The 23491-nt window shown below is 39.5% G+C and overlaps 1 protein-coding gene across 1 annotated transcript in view; it reads left to right on the forward strand.

Moving 5' to 3' along the window:
- LOC117995385 (transmembrane protein 198) overlaps positions 1-23491 on the forward strand; it is a 37110-nt gene that overhangs the window by 3131 nt on the left and 10488 nt on the right. The window contains exons 3-7 of the mRNA XM_034983401.2: positions 3592-3702; positions 7738-7889; positions 20791-20866; positions 21231-21322; positions 22498-22642. Of these exons, the coding sequence (XP_034839292.1) occupies positions 3592-3702; positions 7738-7889; positions 20791-20866; positions 21231-21322; positions 22498-22642 (576 nt within the window). The remainder of the gene's footprint in view (positions 1-3591; positions 3703-7737; positions 7890-20790; positions 20867-21230; positions 21323-22497; positions 22643-23491) is intronic.

A 23491-nucleotide genomic window follows, 5' to 3' on the forward strand; every position in this document is an offset into this window, starting at 1 on the left:
TTAAAAACGGAGAATTTCATTGTTCATTTACAAGAAAATGATTTCTTCCTTTCTAAATTTTATACTTACCTACTTATTTTACTTTTTTTTTTTGAATTTCATTGACTAGACCATGTTTGTAGTCCTAGGTCGTGGTTGTTTGGATTCGTTAGGATGTCATTTGATGTGATAAATGCACCGTCGAATTACAAGACTTTCTGATCGGTTATTTGGACAGATTTTGATAACAAACTGTTTTGTCACATAGATTTTATTATTACAGATGATTTATTTCGAACTTTTTACCCTTAACTAAATTAATTAACGTTCTGATGCAAGATGATGACTCATGTCAATAACATCCTATTGCCTACTTTTCTAAATTATTATCTAAAGCCATACCTTGTATAAATATGTCAAGCCTAAATCTATTTTAAATCAAAATTTAGCTTGGAAAATAGTAATACCTAGAGAAAATATTTTAGAAACTATTAGAAATAATCATGATGATTTAAATTCGGTTCATTTTGGTATTCACTTTGGTATCTTTTAAACACTTTGCTAAAGAATATAACATTCCAAAATTATTTTATAACACTTTGTATACCCCTCAGAATAACCCAGTTGAACGCTTTAATAAGACTATTGAAACTTGTATAGCATGCTATGTTGAGAACGATCATAGAACCTGGTCTAAATATTTGCCCCATATACAGGCAGCTATTAATGGCACTATTAATCTAGTTACCGGATACACACCTAATTTTCTTATGTTTGGTAGGGAAGTTTTCCTCGATGGGTCCCTACATAAATTTAATTCTATCTCTGATCCTTCAGAGTTAGTTATTGGTAGTCGTTCTGATTATTCGGACGCACTTCTTACTTTGAGTAATATTTTTGATAAAACTGTTAGTAATTTGGCTAAATCATATAGACTTAATGCCAAATACTACAATGTGGGAAGAAAAGTCATTTCTTATTGTGTTGGAGACATAGTTTGGAGGCGCAACTTTGTGCAATCCAATGCTGCTTCGTTCTTTTCAGCTAAATTAGCTCCTAGATTTGTTAAATGTAAAATAATAAAGAGAATTTCAGATACTGTTTATATATTGAAAGATTTGGCAAAGAATAGTACAGGTAGATACCATATAAAAGATATTCTTAAAATTTGACAAAATTAAAACTTAAAATTAATTTTATTTTGAAAAGGACTAAACAGAAGCTAACACAATAAGGACTAATCATTTTGAGTAGGATTCTTTGACACTCCTTGTCAGTCCTACTGATTTTATAGGATTTTTGGCTATTTTGTCAATCCTATCCTTTTGTAGCTTGCGGCTATGCAGTTGCCCCGCACTACCTTATGTGTATATATTGTACATTTTTATCTTTGTAGTTCTTTTATAAGGGCTCATTTTGTATAGGATTTTTGGCTCCTTTGTCAATCCTATACTTATTTTTGGTTGCGGTTGTCTTTGTTTGCACCGTATTACCTTATTTTGTTGTAAATATGTACAGTTGTTTTTATGTGGGATTACGGTTTAGCACATGCCCCGTATTATCCTCCTGCTTGTTTCTGTTTTAATCAGTCAAGTAGTTTTGTACATATGTACAGCTCTTTTGTGGGATCATGGTTGGCACATGCTCCATGCTATCCTCCTGCTTGTGTCTGTTTAACGGGCAAGTGGATGTAAATATTTTCTTTTGGATGGGTCTTTAGTACTCATATTCAGCCTTGTCTCACACATGTGGACATGTATGCTATGTCCTTGCTTAGGCAGGACGGTGTTTTGGATGTCGCTCTTTTGTAGTGCATCATTTTGGGTGGTTCGACACTGCGCGGCGAGGGTGCCCAGTGCTTTGTCCAGTTGCAGACCATTCCGAAAACCCTTTAGCTAGGTTAGTTCGTCAATGCGCGGCGAGGGTGCCTCAGCGGGTTGAACGGGTGCAGACTAACTCTAGACTCTTTTTGTTTAGGCTAAGTGTTGTGTTAGATTGGTTTATCATTTCACGGCGTTAGTGCTTAGTGATCTGGTCAGTAGAATGCCAATTCTAATCACACACTCTTTAGAAAGTTTTCTTCTCTTCTTCGCTAGTTTGGCTTACCATTTCACAGCGTTGGTGCTACGTGTCTGGTCAGTTGAATGCCAATACTATGCAATTTTAGTTTAAGATAATTTTTTTTGCTTTGAAGGATTGCTTCTCAATCCGTATTTATTAAAGATTATTTGGTCGTTTTGGCTTGAATGAATTTAGATATTTAATTCTTCTTTTGTTTGGTAGTTCCCTTCGTTTTTGCCTTACAGGATTGTTAAGGGTAAAGAAAAAAAAAATTTTTTTTTTTTTCTTTTTCTCTAGAAAGGGGAAATTGTAACGTGTACCTAGACGGTCTCGTTACACCTTTATTATAATTGTTTTCCTTTTTATTTTGCAATAGAATTTTGACACTGACAGGCATTTGTTTACATCGGTAACATAACCTCTACCCATTATTATCTTCAAGGAGACCATAGATCAGTGTTTTGACAGTTGTTTTTTTTTTTAAAACGAAATTTATAGTAATTGATGGAAGACATTTGACATGACTAATGACTTGTCACTCTTCTTCCAAAATTCGTACGTGATATTCGGCTCTCTCCGGATTTTTATGAAATATGAGACGTTTTGTGGCGAAATGCCTAGAAAGCAGTAATTTCGGCCTTGAAGGCTTCACCTTAATATGGATATTATGAAATAACAGCGCTAATGCGCTGTTCCCCTGTGTTCCCCATGTGTTCCCCTTGTGTTTCCCTATTTATCGCACTATGAGGTGATTTGCTTCAAAAATATGTGTTTGTGGAACCTGATTAGAACATGGTGTTGAAATGTCCTTTCACACAAATCGGCCTGCATCCGAAGATCTAGTGCGTCGGTTTATAAATCTTAATCAGGGAACTCTTTAAAATATCCTCCGGTGCGTGGCGAACGATATATTTTATTAATTTTAGTACAAATTTTTCATAACCCTAGGTCTAATATTTAATAATGTAAAGGGTACCTATATTTTGTAGAATTAAGATAAGGCAAGGAACGTAGGGACGCTATTCATAGTAATTTATTTTAAATAGAAAATTATATTATAATTCAGAAACTTTTACAATTTTTCATTGTTTTGATCCTCCAAAATATTTATCTGACATTTGTCGTCTCGTGAGAGAGTCCACGACGGAGTAGGCCCGAAATCCCTGCCTTGAGATTAAAGGTTCAGGCCTCTGCTCGGCTATCCGTGCGTCGTTCCTCCGGCTGGCTGGCGCCCGAATCTTATCTTATACTGTAGGGGAGGGCCATCCTTCTCCTACCCCTTATTTGCCCGCTGGAAGGAAAAAGGTAAGTATTCTCCACCTTACCCCTAAATATAAAATAAATAGAAAATAATTCAAATCCTTTTTTTGATTTGATCCACTAAAATATTTTTATATGACATACCCTATATGTTAACCCAGACTATCAGCGCTACCATTTTACCAAATTTCATCAAAATCCGTTCAGTAGTTTTCACGTGATGTGGGCACAGAGAGACAATAATTCAAAAAAAAAAGTTTTAAGTATTTTAAGTTCAAACTTTTGTTGCAGGGTACCGATGTTTCAAAGCCAGTATGTTTCTGACTGGATTCACATTCGGCTCGGCGATCGTGTACCTTATCTGTCTCCAAGAATACCTGATGCCGCCCTACGGAAATGTTGGTAAGTGTCGATAGTATCATCATGATCATCGCCGGCTCACTACAGAGGACGGATCTCCTCTCAAAGTGAGAATGGTTTTGGCCATAGTCTACCACGCTGGCCATGTGCGGATTGGTAAACTTCACACACCTTTGAGAACACACACCCTTCACAATACTGGAAGACGTGTCGCGCCATTATGACCTTCGTCCTTCACGTAAACTTAATATGATCGTGCCAAGCTCTAAACTAAAAATGTACAGTACGGGTCCCAACTCCATGTGTTCGAAAATTTATAATAAAATTCCAGAGCACATCAAAAACATTGAGAATAATATAGCGTTCATCAATACATTAAAAAAATTCTTAATCGAAGAAGCCTATTACAAGATTAATGACTATCTACTTGACGATTAATAAGCGGCGTCTCCCTACTTGTACTAAAATTGCTGTGCCCCAACGGGGCTTCAATATTGTAATAATATATGTAATTGTTTAGTAATTTATCAATATTGGAATGCATGAATAATAATAAATGAAATAAACATTATGGAGAACTCTCAGGCATGCAGGTTTCCTTACGATGTTTTCCTTCACCGTTAAAGCAAGTGATATTTAATTACTTAGTTAAAGGTGTGGGCCCGGGATCGAACCCCCGACCTCCGATTAGAAGGCGGATGACCTAACCACTAGGCTATCACAGCTTCATCGATAGTATACCTATCCACAATGAGTATAGTCCATACAAAATGAGGTCACACTCGCCATTTTAACTCTTGTTTCAACTGTTATGGTTGGTCTTGGTTCACCTTTAAAATAAGGACTAAAATTGTACTTTTGACATGCCAGTTGACACAGTAAAGTTAAAATGGCGAGTGTGATCTCATTTTGTATGCATTATAGAATGCATTGATATAGAATTAGTAGGTTGATGACAAATCACGAGCAAAATGTCATCACTCAAGCGGCCAGGTTCAGTTCAGTAGCGGTTTTCTATAGCGTTGTCTCTTTCGTTGAGACCGACAAAACGTCACATAGCTGTGAGTGACAGAGACAACGCTCTGGCTCTACAAAGTCAAAATGTCATTCTAAAGGCCCTACCTTATTTTCTGTCGTGTACTGTACATAGTATGTGTCATGCAACACTGGCCGTTATTGGCCGACTCAAAGTGACAATTACGGTGTTACAATTGAACTGAAGACGCGGCGGTATGCACCGCCCACCATGGTAGAGTTTTCATTGATCAATAAAGCGTACTAAACTATGGGCCTCATAAGAAAGCTCAGAGTCACTCAGCGGGCGATGGAGAGAGCTATGTGCGGAGTTTCTCTACGTGATCAAATCAGAAATGAGGAGATCCGTAGGAGAACTAGAGTAACCAACATAGCTCAACGGGTTGCGAAGCTGAAGTGGCAATGGGCGGGGCACATAGTTCGTAAAACCGATAGACGTTGGGGTCCCAAGGTGCTAGAATAGTGACCTCGCACTGGAAGACGCAGTGTTGGAAGACCCTCCACTAGGTGGACGGACGACATCAGACGAGTCGCAGGGAGCCGCTGGATGGCGGCGGCGCAAGACCGCGGCGTGTGGAAGTCCCTACAAGAGACCTATGTCCAGCAGTGGACGTCTATCGGTTGATGATGATGATGAATAAAGCGTACGTAATGTCTCATCTTTCATCATAATATCAGCAAATTCCGGAGTGAGAAGCTACGTAATAGATACATTATTTAGTGTCTCGTCGATCACTGGTATTCGAAGTGTATATGCTAAAACTAAAGTACCTATTAGTCTATAACGGGATAACTTTGCCAAGTCATAACCGCTTACAGGAAGTTAGCAAAACCGAGTTCCACTTTGCTAGCTTATAGCTACCGGGAATAGCTTCCTAAAGGCCCATTTAGACAGGAGGCGATTCTCGCACGTTTCCGTTCGAGAAATCGTATGCTATTATCGCAAGCAATAATCACCATAACATTATCGCATCAAAATGTTTACATAGAGGCAAGAACTAAATTCTCGCCTACGATTATGTCATACGAGATTCGTAAGGAAATTATCACTAGGCGATAATTGCCTGCATCAGCTGTTTAGACGGCGAAATTATAGTAAGAAGTTTCTAGCTTACGAGAATCTCGACTTGTGTAAACATGAACTCGTATGCTATTTTTTCATGTTCATACGAGTATCGTACAAATCGGTTCGAATCGTTTTGAGTGCGAGATTTGCCATTTGAGTTTAGTGATTCAATGTAAACATGTCGCATTTATCTTTCAAATTTTCAGTTAATGATAATATAAAGTTCATCGAACTATATAGGAACTTCGAATGTTTTTTTAAACATCTTTTTTTCCTTTTATTAAGTATTTCTTGTATCAGAAGAGCAGATATAATTAAAACACCCTTGCGCACTGCACTCATGGTAGGAACTGACACAAAAACTCGAAATGAGATTATTGCTTGCGATTATTGCTTAAAATTTTTGTCTACACGGACACAATCATTACTCCGTGCGAGGCAATTTATCTTCTTTCGATAATGTTATCATCGATACGAGAATCGCCCCTGTCTAAATGGGCCTTTAAGGGCCCGCTATCGCTTGAACTATGAAATTCTAAGATTTCAAGCTCCTAATTTACCATCATAGGACGAACTTTCATATAATTGAATACATGTTTAAAATAAATCAATCTTTCGTATTGACATTTAACGTATCATATTTACAAAATCTATTTTATTTATTTTGTAGTGTCCAATCTCCCGCACCTAGTTTTAATTAAATAAATAACAGACTCAACTTTGAAGCCCTAAATCTGTATTTGAAAATTATCTAATTTACTGGAACGAAATACCTGAATATCAGAAATATAGTCTTATTGACTTATCAAACATAAAAAAATTATAAACATCACTCTAAATTACAATAAATAGCTACGCAATGGCTTTGTTCGTATGGCCGAGCGTAAATATGTAACAGTTAACATCGTAAAATTTGTGACGCAGCTAACCCTAATGTCGTTTGTGTAGAGGAAATCCTTTGCGGGGTTGAGTCCTTGCTTTTACAATATGACTCCGAAATGACTTAGATTTGCCATTACACAAATTGAAAATGTGTCGAAGAGCTATTATGAAAAAAAACGGTTTAGTGCGAGCCAGACTCGCACACCGAGGGTTCCATATTCGGGTATTTTTTTCAACGTTTTGTAAGATAAATTAAAAACATATGCATAAAAATAACATATGATTATGCATAAAAATAAATAAATAAATGATTTTATATTGTACAGGTAAAGACCTTTCGTATGATACCCTAGAGACATGGAGAGTGTGTTCTTTGTAAAGAGTAGGTATCCCCTAAAAAAGGATTTTGCGAAATTCCACCCCTAAGGAGGGTAAATGGGGGATGGAAGTTTGTATGAAAGTCTATCATTTTTAAAGGTTACATCGATGAAAATTGGTATACAGGCTTTCGGTTAAGAATAAAAAAATACGTACTTCACGATTTTAAGGGATGAAAGTGTGTATGAAAGTCCGTAATTTTTCTTTTTTTCTTTTTTGATTACAAAAGAAAAAAATCCGTAAGCTATTTCAGGATTTTTGAAAATTCTACCCCCCCCCCCCACGCCGATTTTCTGAATTCCACCCGAGCGAAGCCAGGGCGGGTAAGCTAGTTATAATATGTATGTAAATATTATGGTTATTTAATCTCTGGTCGACCGCGTGTGTCGCTATTCAATTGAGGCAATATGCGACCCCCTATGTAGTCGATAACGACCGCCTGTGGCTCGCGACCTTCTCATTTGTGAAGCGATCCATATTGCGATCTATTAATACATGTGCTGATTTTCAGCATTATGTAACTTTTATTTCGTAGGTATTTGGTAATTATCTATACTAATCAATAAAAATGAAGTGTCTGTATGTTTGAACGGGCTAATCTTCGAAACGGCTGAACCTATTTTGACTCGACTTTCACAGACAATACTTAGAGCAAGGAGTAAGTAACATAGGCTACTTTTTTTAACCAACTTAAAAAAAATGTATTATGTCCGTAGGCGTAGCAGTCTGCGCGGGCCTGCTGTTTGGACTGATCACCATGCTGATCCAATACGTGGGCCTGTTCATGACGGGCTTCCACACTGGCCTGTTGCTGGCCATCGCCGGCCTGGCCATATACGACCACTTCCTGGAGACCAGGCCGAATACGGTGAGTAACTAGTGTGTAAGTACCATAATTACTGCGATTACGTACTGCACCCCCGTCATCCGAGTTCTGTCCGTCATCCGTGAGAATACCTCGGCTGTGCCTCGTAATATGCGAGAGCACGCACAATAAAAATAAATAAATAAATAAAACGTTTATTTTTCAATCATCTAGTTACACACATACATTTGTTTGATCTTGAATAATTTGTGTGCTTAATATTAAGAATGTTACAAGATCAAGAACTGGCTATCCTAGCTAGATTTTTAGATCTGTGTTAAGGTAAAGTTAACAATCTCGATAAAGCTTAGTTCTAAATTGAAACGAGTGCTCCGTAGATTTTTTTTATAAAACCTGTTTGTTGTAGACTGTTCTCCGATTGGGGATTAACATATTACTATAGCACAGTTCACGACAGTTAGGAACTTGTAACAAAACTACACTGGCAAGCGTCAAATGTTACCTTTGATACCAGGTACTACAGTACGCGACAGGTTGAAATGGCAATCGGAGAGGGAACTCCCCGCACACCCACACAGCCCCTGCGTTAACCCGGTGCGGGTGTGCGGGGCGTCCTCTCGCCTCACGCCCCGATTACTACCTCAACCTGTCGCGGACATGGAACGACTTCTTTGGGATGTCACGTCACCCCTAGCCTAATACTTTACAGATGTCGATTCAGGATCAAAGCCGAAATATTCCTCACTCTAGTTGACTCTGACTATGGACAAAGAGGTTAAGTAGGTATAACATACTTAATTATTAGTATTCATCATCATCATCAACCGACAGACATCCACTGCTGGACATAGGTCTCTTGTAGGGACTTCCAAACGCCACGGTCTTGCGCCGCCGCCATCCAGCGGCTCCCTGAGACTCGTCTGATGTCGTCCGTCCACCTAGTGGGGGCTTCCGGTGCGAGGTCGCCATTCCAGCACCTTGAGACCCCAACGTCTATGGTTTTACGAACTATGTGCCCTGCCCATTGCCACTTCAGCTTCGCAACCCGTTGAACTATGTCTGTTACTCTTACAGAGAAACAGGGAGAGAGAGTACAGAGAAACTCCGCACATAGCTCTCTCCATCGCCCGCTGAGTGACTCTGAGCTTTCTTATGATTATTGTTAGTATTAATGCGTTAGGGGTGAAATTTTGTGAAATCTTTTCTTAGCTGCTTAGCCCTACGGCCTACCTTGAAAACTTAGTTAACATTAGCAATAACAATTAGACAATGACAATAGGCGAAATAGAAATCTCAAGGCAATAGTTACAAGACTTTTACTTGTATGTAAAGTTGGTACATTCAAAACTAGTACACACATTATATTTGCATTAATAGCATGCTGATAATGATCTTCAACGCCCCGCTATCGTAATGTGAATTGTGAAAAATCGGTCAAGTGCGAGTCGGACTCGCACGCGAAGGGTTCCGTACCATCGTAGCAGATAAACGTATAGTTCGCGACAGGCTAAGATGGCAATCGGGATGGGGACGCCTCGCACATCCGAAAAATCCCCGCGCCGGGGGCTATGCAGGTGTGCGGGGCGTCCCGCCGCCTCATACCCTGATTGCCATCTCGACCTGTTGCGTACTCTACCCAACACTTTTATGTAGAAAACTGCAAGTTAATTTTGTAAAATTTAGTAAATTAATTTTTTCGTGACCACATTTTTTTTGTGATGTGACCTATAAGACCTACCTACCTGCCATTCTAGGTCAACGGGAAGTACCCTACAGCTTTTCTTGACAGACACGACAGACGGACATACATACAGACAACAAAGTGATGCTATAAGGGTTCCTTTTTCCTTTTGAGGTAAGGAACCCTAAAATACCGGTTGTGTGTAAGAGGCATAGATTTTATAGTGCTCTTACAACATATGCGTGCTCCTCCTCGGCGCTGTTCATACAAACGTATTTTGATTCTCATTTAAATATTAACCAATCAAACTCAATGAAATATTGTACACAAAGGAGGAAAGTACCACTTTACTGTACCACCGGATAGGACAACCCACCAGCAAAAAAATAATTTTCTTTGTTGTTAAAAAAAATGAAGTGCCAGGTGCACTCTCTATTCCCTCACTCTCAGAGGCCAAGGCGGCTGAAATCCGACACGACCGAAGCGAGATCAGGCACAGGACGGCTTTACGTGCTCTCTGAGGCACGGGGGTCACACACCGCGATTTGCCTAACTCCGGGCTAGTACTGAGAATTTCTTAACACAAAACCCAGCAAGTTCCTATTATTGACCCGACCCGGGAATCGAACCCAGGACCTCGTCATCCGAAGTCGAACATGCTAGCCACAGCGCTTACCACTTCGTCAAACGTGCGGGTGTGCGGCGCGTCCCCCCGCCTCATACCCCGATTGCCATCTCAACCTGTCGCGGACTGTACCTATGTGAGGAGGTAGGGGTGGCCAGACGGCCGGGGGGGTCAGGCCCGCGCAGGTTGATAAACTGACGCAGTACCCTGCGAGTCCGACAACCCTGTTCAACACAAACACATCTGTTGGCGAGATCGTCAAAACATCTGAATTTCAGCACGTGATGTGTATTTCAAATTTTTCAATCATTTATTTTTGGAATGGAATAGCAAATCTAAGAACTCTTTCGGAATCTTTAAATATATAAAAGGAAAAGGTGACTGACTGACTGACTGACTGATCTATCAACGCACAGCTCAAACTATTAGACGGATCGGGCTGAAATTTGGCGTGCAGATAGCTATTATGTCGTAGGCATCCGCTAAGAGAGGGTTTTTGAAAATTCAAACCCTAATGGGGTGAAAAAGTTTGAAATTTGTGTAGTCCACGCGGACGAAGTCGCGAGCATAAGCTAGTCATGTTATAAAAGCGTACCTATACTCGACCCCACAAACGATTTCTGTACTTTAACATGACGCTGTATAGTCCGTACAAAATGACTTTTCACGCGCCATTTTAACTCTATGGGTGTTGACAAAAGTACGGTTCACCTTTAAAATAAGGACTAAAATCGTACTTTTGACATGAAATTTGACACAAAGTTAAAATGGCGCGTGAGAAGTAGTTTTTTACGCGATATACTAGCTTATGAAATTTTCTGATATCATGTTGATTGTGTGCTTATCTTTGTAACGTGGTGGAAGGGTCACGGGTTAGGTGGCCAGTCCGCTTAGTTTTTTTTATTTATTTTTTATCTAAATATATAAAAGGAAAGGGTGACTGACTGACTGACTGACTGACTGATCTATCAACGCACAGCTCAAACTACTGGCCGATAGCTATTATGACGTAGGCATCCGCTAAGAAAGGATTTTTGAAAATTCAACCCCTAAGGGGGTGAAATAGGGGTTTGAAATTTGTGAAGTCCACGCGGACGAAGTCGCGAGCATAAGCTAGTTTAATATAAGTATAAAACAAAAAAGATTTCTACCTGTAGTAGGTTATAGACTTTAAAACCATCCAACCGGTATACCCCAAACCGGTTTTATTAGAGAGGCAATAATGCAAAGATGGTTTTAGGAAAAAAATAGGCACATTCTTTTTTAGCGGGCATCGCTAGTTTGCTTATAAAGATCCTAAAAAAAGATTATGTTATTGTAAATCACCGACCACCACCTATAGACGCCTAATAGCCGGACACCCCCGATCGCCAAGCTTAGGCAGTTGCTTAGCCTAAAAGTCAGCCCACGCCCGTTCCTCAATCCGCACATTGTCTTGATTACGTGATTTTTGAGTCCATCAATCACAACAACGCATTCTTTCCTGTCCCCCGCCAACATTTTACGATTTTGTTTTCATGCAAAACCTTGTATATGCGTACTCTTGAGGTTGAATTCTCTGTGTAGTAAATTTATTGAGAAGGCACTAGAGTATATCAATCTCTTTATTTAAACTTTTCGCTGAGGGATTCGCGAGATCCGAGTTTATAAATTGATCGAATGGCTCTTTTATTTATTTATTACTAGCTGACACGCCCCGGCTTCGCTCGGGTCAATAAAATAAAAAAAAATAAAAAAAATAAAAATCTTTTTTTATTCAAATAAACTTTTAAAAGTACTTTCGAATAGTCGGATGCATCTACCACTGGTTCGGAATGCCTTTCCTACCGAGAAGAACCAGCAAGAAACTCGGCGGTTGCTCTTTTCAAATATTTGATATAGGTACAAGATTATGCCATGTATAAAATAGTATTTGCAGTCTTGTGCGTCGCCGGAACGAGCTGCAGGTCAAATTCACGCTCTTTTATCATTTAGATAATTTTCAATTGTGTAATATGCTTTTTTCAGGAGCATATTTTTAATAGATTTTTTAAACTTGTGCAAAGGTAAGTCCAAAATAGTTTGCGGGATTTTATTATAAAAGGTAATACCCATACCCACAAATGAGTTTTGGAATTTTCTGAGGCGGAAGGCAGGAGCTGCAAGTTTGTCTCTGTTTCTAGTTAGCCTATTGTGTAGATCACCAATTTTCTTGTAACTAAGAATATTTTGTCTTACAAAAATTATGTTATTATAAATATATTGAGAGGCTACAGTAAGGATATCTATTTCCTTAAATTTCTCTCGAAGGGAATCGCGTGGTCTTAAGTTATAAATTGCGCGTATTGCCCTTTTTTGTAATACAAAAATTCTCCCAATATCTGCCGCTTTACCCCATATCAAGACTCCATAAGACATAATACTATGGAAGTAAGCAAAATATACTATCTTTGCGGTTTCCACGTCAGTTAACTGCCGAATCTTTCTAACAGCGTAAGCGGCAGAGCTCAATTTGCTAGCAAGAGTTGATATATGGGTGCCCCATTGAAGCTTCGCATCTAAGGTTATCCCCAAAAATGTTGTAGTCTCTTCTATTTTCAATGTATCGTTATTTATCATTAAATTAATGTTACTTGTGTTCTTGGTATTGGACAGTGCGAATTCAACACACTTAGTTTTTTTTGCATTTAAAAGTAAATTATTTACGGTAAACCAGTGAGTTACCTGAGATATGGCACTACTTACATCGTCAAAATTGTCTTTATTTCTATCAACTTTAAAAATCAAAGACGTATCATCAGCAAATAGTACAATATCGCAAGTATTTTGGACAAAATATGGTAAATCGTTTATGTATACCAAGAACATGAAAGGACCTAGAATAGAGCCTTGAGGAACACCCATTAGTGAGGCTGATCCGGATGACTTTACATCGTTAACACACACTGTTTGAATACGATTACCAAGATAAGACGCAATGAGACCAAGCGCAGTGTCTTTGATTCCGTAGTGGCTCAATTTAACCAGGAGAGTCTCGTGCTCAACGCAATCAAATGCCTTGGATAAGTCACAAAAAATACCAATGGCATTCTGTGAGTGAGTGCAATGTCTACAAAGCATTGCGCTCTTGTTTATCGCTGAAAAACAAACTGCGGCGTGCCAAGTTTTCAGGGTTACCGAAACAATGAAAAACGTTTTTAGGGTTCCGTACCTCAAAAAGAAAAAAGGAATCCTTATAGGATCACTTTGTTGTCTGTCTGTCTGTCCGTCCGTGTCTGTCAAGAAAACCTATAGGTATACAGGGTGCTTCCCGTTGACCTAGAATCATGAAATTTGATAGGTAGGTCTTATAGCACACGTAAGGAGAAAAAACAGAAACCGTGAATTTGTAGTTATATCACAAAAAAATGTGTTCATTAACAAATAATTAATATTTTCAATTTTCAAAGATTAATATACCAAGTGGGGTATCATATAATATAGTAGGTACTATAGCTTATGCTCGTGGATTACACAAATTTCAAACCTCTATTTCACCCCCTTGGGGTAGAATTTTCAAAAATCCTTTCTTAGCTGATGCCTACGTCGTAATAGCTATCTGCATGTCAAATTTCAGCCCGATCCGTCCAGTAGTTTGAGCTGTGCGTTAATAGATCAGTCAGTCAGTCACCTTTTCATGTTATATATTTAGATAACCATAACCATTTTTACAGGATACAAGTAGCCCCATGTGTTAATCCATGGTATAATTTATTTCCATTCTAAATTTCAGTCAAATCCATCCAATACATTTTGTGTCAAAGAGTAACAAAACAAACATACACACATTCACACACACACAAACTTCCGCCGTTGTAATATTAGTGTGAGTGTGTGGCTGCGGGGGAGAAGACATTGGACATCATTAGATGTAATCAAGCTAAAACACAGACACAACGCTCAGGCGTCCGTTTACGGTTCAATTAGCGTCAATTAACCGTTAATCCATCTGCGGCCTTTGTTCATTTTGTAATCCGCACCCTCTGTGCTGTACTGTACTCCAGCTCATTAATTGGTAGGCACAATTACATACAGCATTGAGGTGCATTTCAGTCTGCCGTTTGAATGGCAGAACTGTTAATAGTTACTTTGAAGTTACAAAATGTTTAGTTTTAATTTTATTTTATTGGTATGTCAACAGATAATCAGTACCCTTATTATATATGCGAAAGTGTGTTTGTTGCTTTGTCCTTCAATCACGTCGCAACGGTGCAACGGATTGACGTGATTTTTTGCATGGGTATAGAGAAAGATCTGGAGAGTGATATAGGCTACTTTTTATCCTGGAAAATCAATGAGTTCCCACGGGATTTTAAAAGACCTATTTCCACGCGGAGGAAGTCGCGGCCATCAGCTAGTATACATATGAAATAAAAATTACAATGCACAGAGAAAACAAAAATTAGAGTGTACACCTAATTATTGCCAAAGCGGCATGCATTTTTAAAAGTGTGCAAGTGCGGGCTTACCAGTTAACTTAAAGCTAAAACTATAAATATGGTAAAATCACTGTGTAATTTAAAAAAAATACTAATTATGTAAAACAAGAAAACCGGCCAAGTGCGAGTCAGGCTCGCGCAATGAGGGTTCCGTACTACAGTCGTATTTTTTCGACATTTTGCACGATAATTCAAAAACTGTGATGCATAAAAATAAATAAAAATCTGTTTTAGAATGTACAGGTGAAGACCTTTCTTATGATACCCCACTTGATATAGTCACTCACTTCGAAAGTTGAAAATACTAATTATAGTTCATGACCACTATTTAATTTTTTTTGTGTGATCTAACCCTAAATTCGCGGTTTTTTAGATTTTTCCCCAAATGTCAGCTATAAGATCTACCTACCTGCCAAATTTCATGATTCTAGGTCAACGGGAAGTACCCTGTAGGTTTCTTGACAGACAGACGGACAGACAGACAACAAAGTGATCCTATAAGGGTTCCGTTTTTCCTTTTGAGGTACGGAACCCTAAAAATAACGAAGAAGCATACGAGTTTATTATTTAGTGTATTATTTAGTTGCTTTAACGGTGAAGGAAAACATCGTGAGGAAACCTGCATGCCTGAGAGTTCTCCATAATGTTCTCAAAGGTGTGTGAATTCTACCAACCCGCACATGGCCAGCGTGGTAGACTATGGCCAAAACCCTTCTTACTCTGAGAGGAGACCTGTGCTCTGTAGTGAGCCGGTGATGGGTTGATCATGATGATGATACGAATTTATAGTTTGTACAACTAAACGAAGCTATATGGTCGTTAATTAGATGCAGAAAAGTGCATTTGAATGATCTGAAAATTTGAGCGTGACATAAAAGAGAGTCACAAAATTTCATCAGCCATGACTTTTGGTTGCGTTAGTTATTACCGGGAATCGAACCCAGGGCCTAGTAATCCGCAGCCCAACATGCTAATAACTATCTATTAAACCAACGAGGCAGTTAGGCAATGATATAATAAGATAATGTTCGAGTCAATAACAAGATATATTGACTCAATGGGACGGTATGTTCAGCTTCAACTCTCTAACGACATAATGACGCCCTCAATTGCATCGATAGAGCAGCGATATACATGCTCCACTAGATGGGACGCTTTATAGTATAAGCATCACACAGAAAAAGCAGCCCCCCGATTGTGTAAGAATAACCATTTCATAGCTATCGCAATCTTCAAGAAATTCTGCCTTTGAAATTTGTTCACAAGGCAGCCAAACAAAGGGCAGAAGTTTTTGACGATTGCGATAGCCATGAAATGGTTATTCTTACACAATTGGGAGGCAGGTTTTACTGAAGTATTTTTACAAATAAGTGAAATGTCCTCCCAAAATATACGCGAGGCACATATATCGCAACACGTAAAGGTTATCGAGATGTTGATTTAAAAAACGAATGACAAAATATTTTTATTAATTAGAAAACGCCATTGTAGGATCACTTTGCTGTCTGTCTGTCTGTCTCGTCTGTCAAGAAAACCTATTTCCCGTTGACCTAGAATCATGAAATTTGGCAGGTAGGTCTTATAGCACAAGTAAAGAAAAAAATCCGAAAACCGTGAATTTGTGGTCACGTCACAAAATCAAAATGTGTTCATGAACAATTAATTAGTATTTTCAACTTTCAAAGTAAGATAACTATACAGTATAGTATATGGTATACAAGTTAAAAAAATAAAAGTGGGGTATCATATGAAAGGGCTTTGCCTAAACATTCTAAAACAGATTTTTATTTATTTCTATACATAATAGTTTTTGATTTATCGTGCAAAATGTCGAAAAAATACCCGAGTACGGAACCCTCGCTGCGCGAGTCTGACCCGCACTTGGCCGGTTTTTTTAAAACGCACTTAGCTCAGAAAAGTTAGAGATGCGTGCCGGGGCTCGAACCGCAGACCCCCTGAATAGGAACCCGCACCCCACAGGCTCAAAGATTTCATCATGATCAACTAATCGCTGGCTCACTACTGAGCACTACGAGTCGGAAGTCGGCGTCGAGTCTGTGCAGTAATGGGCGAAGATCTTAGTATTCAAATAAGAATCAAACTTCGTTTGAAGAAGCTCCTCTGAACAATATTCCCAAGTGAAAACAAGCTTTGAAAACTAGATAAAGTTCATAAACTACTTGGTTGTTTTACAAATGAACGAACGAATCATATTCCCGTTTATAAACTAGGTAGTTACCGAGATGATGCCCGCGACTTCGTCCGCGTGGATTTAGGTTTTTTTAAAATCCCGTGGGAACCCTTTGATTTTCCAGGAGAAAAACGAGTCCTTCCCCGGGATGCAAGCTATCTCTGTACCTCTTCTCAGACCTGCGCGTTTCTAAGCCTCGTAGCTTTAGTTTTAAGTTTGCGTAAAAATATCACCACTATATCATCTTACAAATGCAACAACTGACTATCAAAAAGTGTAATTTATTACCTATTTTGAATAAACCATTTGATTTGATTTGATTTGTACTAAATTTCATCGAAATAGATTATACGGATGGGCCGTGAAAAGCTAGCAGACAGACAGACAGACACACTTTCGCATTTATAATAATAGTATAGATATTATTTAGTTACCTAAAATACCTAGAATAATATTTTCTCGGAATGTGTACAGATACCTGTAATTTGATATTAAACTTGAGACTTGTTCGAATAAACACTGCTGGGCTAGTATGAGATTTTACTTCTCGACAGCGTTCATAGATTTCGAGCGCCGAAACACTATAACTTCGAACCTAAACTGTGATCTATATGTGTGTGTGTCTGTCTGCTTGCTTTTCACGGCCCGACAGTTTAACCGATTTTTATGAAATTTGGTACAGAGTCAGCTTACATTCCGGGGACGGACATGGCACATAATGCCGAAAATCAAAGATCTCCCACGGGATGCTTAAAGGCCCACCCGTTAAACTCCTTTTTATGAAATTTAAGGTAGAGGTAGCTTTCGTCTCGGAAATTAGGCTACCTTTTATGCCGGAAAATCAAAGAGTTCCTAAGAAGAAGTCATTGGGCATCATAGAGTATATAATAAATCAGTGTGCCTTCATACATTACGCGACAAGTTGAGCGCGGGTGAGGTGCGGGTGTGCAGGCTGTCCCCCTGACTCATACCCCGATTGCTCTCTCGACCTGTCGTATACTATCCATAACAAAGGACTTAATAAAGGCCTTTAAGTGATTTTACTTTGTTATACTATTTTGATATTCGAAATCTATCAATGTTTTAGATAGGTGTATACTCGTACTAAGGGTAATGTTCTTATTTGCATATCGAGAAATGCTTAATACCTACTTCGACTGTTTATTAACGATTTCAAAGAAACAAGGTGGACGTAAAACAATACCTTAGTGTTACAGAAATCCTTTGTAATCAATTATTCACATCACGCGCTTTACAATGCCTTATTACAGACCTCTTAGCTCAGGGTAAAGTACGTCATAACATTCCCATGACTTAGCCGGGTTGTAATATTGTACTGAAATCCATTACGCCTTAAGGGATGTAATGTTATACTGAAATCCATTACGTCTTAAGGGATGTAATGTAATTTGAATTTAGAACATCTCGCACCCAAAGCAAATTCTTTTCCTTAGTTTTCAGTTCAAGCTGCTACTGCTGTCTCGCTTCGACGTATGATGGCGTCCCTCTCGGTCACCATAGCCTCATAGATTATTGAAATCTATTAGGCTATTGTGATATGGTCACAAAGCTATCCCCAAAATGTTGTTTGTGGTGTTACGTATTGAAGTTAATTATTTACACATACAAAATACACATTCTGTGCAAATTTCAACTCTTACCTATTACGGTTCATGAGATACAGCCCGCTGACAGACAGACGATCGAACAGCGGAGGCTTTAATAGGGTCTTTCGGGTACGGAACCCTAATAGGGATGTCATCGAAATGTCCTTGAATCGTAAATGTTTTGTGTGCTCCATTTTATACCTATGTAATGCAATGCGATTGAATAGTATTAAAATAATTATACTTTCTCATATCATGTGTCGAATTGCAATACTCCAATATGTCTTCTCGCATAAATTGCATGTAGGCAAGACTTTACTTTTTATATATTTAGACTAGCTTATGCTCGCGACTTCGTATGAGTGACAGAGACAACGCTCTACGAAACCGAAATGTCACTCTAAAGGCCGGTGTACATTACTTTCTGCCGCATACCGCCGCGTGCCGCGTGTAAATGGATGGGCCTTGAAAAGGTAGACAGACGGCAGACGCACTTTCGCATTTAAAATATTAGTATGGACTAGCTTATGCTCGCGACTTCGTCCGCGTGGACTACAATTCAAACCCCTATTTCACCCCCTTACGGCGATAACGCACTGCACCTTCGTCTAAGTTCTATCCGTCGTCCGTAAGAATACCAGCGATTATCTACGACATATGTCATAGGTACTAAACAAAAAGGAACGTATTTTCACGGACTCGGATCGGAGAAGTGCGTAACCGCCGCTAAGGGATTGAATTTTCAAAAATCCTTTCTGAGCGGATGCCTACGTCATAATAGCTATCTGGATGCCAAATTTCAGCCCGATCCGTCCAGTAGTTTGAGCTGTGCGTCGATAGATCAGTCAGTCAGTCACCTTTTCCTTTTGTATATAATTAGATTATTTTGCTTCATCAAGAGTAAGGTATATTTTACTTTATTTACTTTTACCGTTCAGTGGCTATTTTATGTGTACCATTGTGTGTACCATTCTCTATTTTGTACCATTTTATGCCTGTATAAACTGCTAGTCGTATCAAACAAACAACCTGCATCGATACCCACTGACCGTGCTATGCGTGCCGTGCTATTTTTATGTGTGTGTGTGTAATAATAATATTACACTTCCTATACAGGGTGTAACCAGAACGCTGGCAAAAACGAAGGCGTCTGATAGTACTGATGATTACTGATATGATACCACAAAAAAAAACCCGACAAATAACATGAAAATCCTATAACTTATCTTGTAGGAACACTAGTAGTAGTAGGGAACTATAATAATTTATCATCATAATAATATATTAGATAATGCTTCAGCAGCGTTGCAATGGTACTTTATTACTTTGTATATGAAAACTAATTGTTAGCAAACGAAAACAATTTGTTATTATTACTAGACTAGCGACCGCCCGCGTCTTTGCCTCGGCGAAAATGTAAATCCTCTTTCGAAAAATGCAGCCTTATTCCTATCCAAATGGAACCTCTATCCAGAATTTGAGCTTTCAAGGTCCAACACTGTTCGTTGATAAGTCAGTCAAGACTTTTGCTTATGGTTCCCTTATCCGAATGCTGACAACAAGTTTAGTAATAACTAAACCTAACAATGGACAGACGAACAGCTAACTGTTCGTCCGTCTGTCCATTCGTCTGTCAGTGGGCTGTATTGTATTGTTAATAACTATTTAAGTAATCTGTAAAACAAAATTGTAATCCTATTTGGCCTTATTTTCAGTCTGTTATTATGTAAAATTATATTGTACTAGCTTCTGCCTGCGGCTTCGCCCGCGTGGCCTACAGGAAACAAATGGCATTTTTTTTTCAGAAACAAACATCATAACATCAGGACGCGCACTCTGAACAGCACTGAATAACACATATAACCTTCCAACCCCCATTTCATCCCTTTAGTGGGGTGGGGGATTTTCTCATAGTCGTTTCTTAGCTGACACCTAACCTCAAGAAAAAACCTATTTTCCAAATTTCAAGTTAATAATATCAATAATTAAAACTTTCCCATACAATCTTTCATCCCCTATTTTACCACCCTTATGGGCAAATTTTCCAAAAATCCTGAAACACTTATTTCTTCATTTGTGACCGAAAACCGAAATACCAATTTTCATGCAAATAACTTGCAAAATGACCGACTTTCATACAAACTTCCATCCCCCATTTAACCCACTTAGGGGTGGAATTTCGAAAAATCCTTTCTTAGTGGATACCTACTCTTTACAAAGAATAGACCCTCCAAATTTCATGTCTTTAGGACCAGCGGTTTAGGCTGTGCGTTGATATATATGTCAGTCAGTCAGGACTTTGAATTTTATATATATAGATGTATCGCTGTTGATTGCAAATAAACGAATAAAAAAAAATTAAAAAAAATTGCGTTGTTTCAGTACTGGCTGTGCGTCGTGGTGGTTCTCCTCGTCTCCGGCATCTTCTTTGCTGTTCTCAACTTGTACTGGAAGAAAGGTAAGGGGTTTTTTTTAATTTTGAATGCTCCAAATCCATCCATACTTCCATACTTCAGCGAAAGTGTGTCTGTCTGTGTTTGCTAACTTATCACGGCCCAACAGTTTAACTGATTTTGATGAAATTTGATACGGATTTAGCTTACCTACATCCCGGGGAAGGACACGGACTACTTTTTATCCCGGGAAATCAGAGGTCCCACGGGATTTTTGAAACACCTAAAGCCACGCGGACGAAGTGCGTAGAATCACCCTGTTGTATTGTGCCGGGATGTCTAAAGGGTCTCTGCAGTTTTCAACCAGTATCGAGTTAACTCTAGTCGTACCTCTTCATGTAATCTGATGTCTTTATTCTGTGGTTACAGTTTTGACGGTGTTCGGCACGAGCGTATACGGAGGCGCCGTGCTCGCCACGTGCCTCGACTACTTCTTGGAGCGCATGATAATGCTCAAATGGGTAAGTTTTCCAATCAGACCTTCCATCCATCCATCCATCAAGCTGCGTCCACTACTGGACATTAAAGGCCTTTCGTAGAAACCATTATCGCGCAAATTGCTATTGCGCCGGAACCATGTCTGAATGAAATGACGTCATTTTGACGTCATTTGACGTATATTTAAGTTAAAACATACCATCAGCTCGAAACTTCAGACTAGTGCTGTCGTCACTAAAATGGCGGCCACGCGCATTAGCAATTTGCGGGGCTTGCACATACTACACGGGCATCCGCCTTCGTCATTCCTGCCATCTTTACCTGGGTGGTCACTGATAACGATCTGGCCTAACTATGAATTATACTCTATCCACAGAGAAAAGTTAGTATAGGGTTCTTTCGGTTACGCAATCCCATATAAACAACAAAGATAAAAACTCAGGCGTTAATCATTTTGAGTTACCGACTAATCACAAACGATACTATGTTTTCGAATTGAATTTCGTACTTCTAACAAAACGTCGAGGCGTCGTCACGGGCAGTCGTCAAATGTTAGTACATTTGACGCAAGTAGCCCTAAAGTAGCCCTATTTTGCTATGATTTTACGTCACCATAGCCTAATATCAGGACCCAACCGAAAGTTCCCTCACTCTAGTTCTCTCTGACATAGGTTCTCTACAGTACAGAAAAAATATTTTGTGATTTATTGGTAACTCAAAATGGTTAGCGCCCGCTGAGTTTTTTGCCTTGGTTATTTGTCTAGTTGTATAGTTAATAAGCTGTGATAGCCTAGTGGTTAGGACGCCCGCCTTCTAATCGGAGGTCGGGGCTTCGATCCCGGGCACGCACCTCTAACTTTTCGGAGTTGTGTGCGTTTTAATTGATTAAATATCATTTGCTTTAACGGTGAAGGAAAACATCGTGAGGAAACCTGCATGCCTGAGAGTTCTCCATAATGTTCTCAAAGGTGTGTGAAGTCTACCAATCCGCACATGCGTGGAAGACTATGGCCAAAACCCTTCTCACTCTGAGAGGAGACCCGTGCTCTGTAGTGAGCCGGTTCAAAGATTCAAAGATTCAAAGATTCAAAGATTCTTTATTTGCGGAAACGTTTTACAACGAGATGTTATTACATAAAAATGGGTGATGGGTTGATCATGATGATGACGATAGTTAATTTAGCTGTGTGGGACCCAGGTGTGGGAGAGGGCAAAGCTGGAGCCGGCGGTGCCGCCGCCGTGCCGGCTGTCGTGGCTGGCGTTGGCCGCGTGGCCCGCCGCCACCGTCGTGGGCCTGTGCGCGCAGGCCGCCCTCACCGCCACCGGCTTGCACCACGAGCAGAGTGAGTATAGCACGTGCAATACACTGCTACACCACCACGAGCTGAGGCATCATCATCATTATCATCAACCGATAGACGTCCACTGCTGGATATAGGTCTCTTCCACACGTCACGTTCTAGTGCCGCTGTCATCCAGCGGCTCCCTGCGACTCGCCTGATGTCGTCCGTCCACCTAGTAGGGGGTCTTCCAACATTGCGTCTTCCGGTGCGAGGTCGCCATTCCAGCACCTTGAGACCCCAACGTCTATGGTTTTACGAACTATGTGCCCTTCCCATTGCCACTTCAGCTTCAGCTTCGAGTTGAGCATCACACATATATGTTCCGTTACATTACACTACATACACCACACCATACTAGTGAGGAAACTCACGGTTTTGATCCTGAATCGACATCTATCAAATATTTTTTTAAAGAATATTTTTTTTAGCCATGTTAAAAGACTAATATTCCCATTTCCTCTCCAACTAAGGGTCAAGCTTGTGCTAGATGTAGATACGACAATAGTGCAACGGGCGGGGTTTGAACCGTCGACTTTTTTTTCGGATTTCAGTCCACTCCTTTACCTGTTGAGCTATTGAGGCTCTGAAAATTTATATTAGACTAGGGGTGACGCGAAATCAAAGATACCTAGTCGTTTCATAGCCTTAACCTAGCGTGAAGCGTTTGGTAACATTTGACGCCTGCCTGAAGCCTTGACGCTTTGTTACAAGTTGTCGACACACACACACACATTAGTTACTAGTTGTACACATACACTCCGTCGCAACATACTACAGTATACTACGCCAGTCCAAGTCTTACCATGTGTTATAAATAAATAATAAATAAATAATCTTTATTTCCTCAGA

This window comes from Maniola hyperantus, chromosome Z, assembly GCF_902806685.2.
Source record: "Maniola hyperantus chromosome Z, iAphHyp1.2, whole genome shotgun sequence".
In the NCBI taxonomy this organism is placed as follows: domain Eukaryota; kingdom Metazoa; phylum Arthropoda; class Insecta; order Lepidoptera; family Nymphalidae; genus Maniola; species Maniola hyperantus.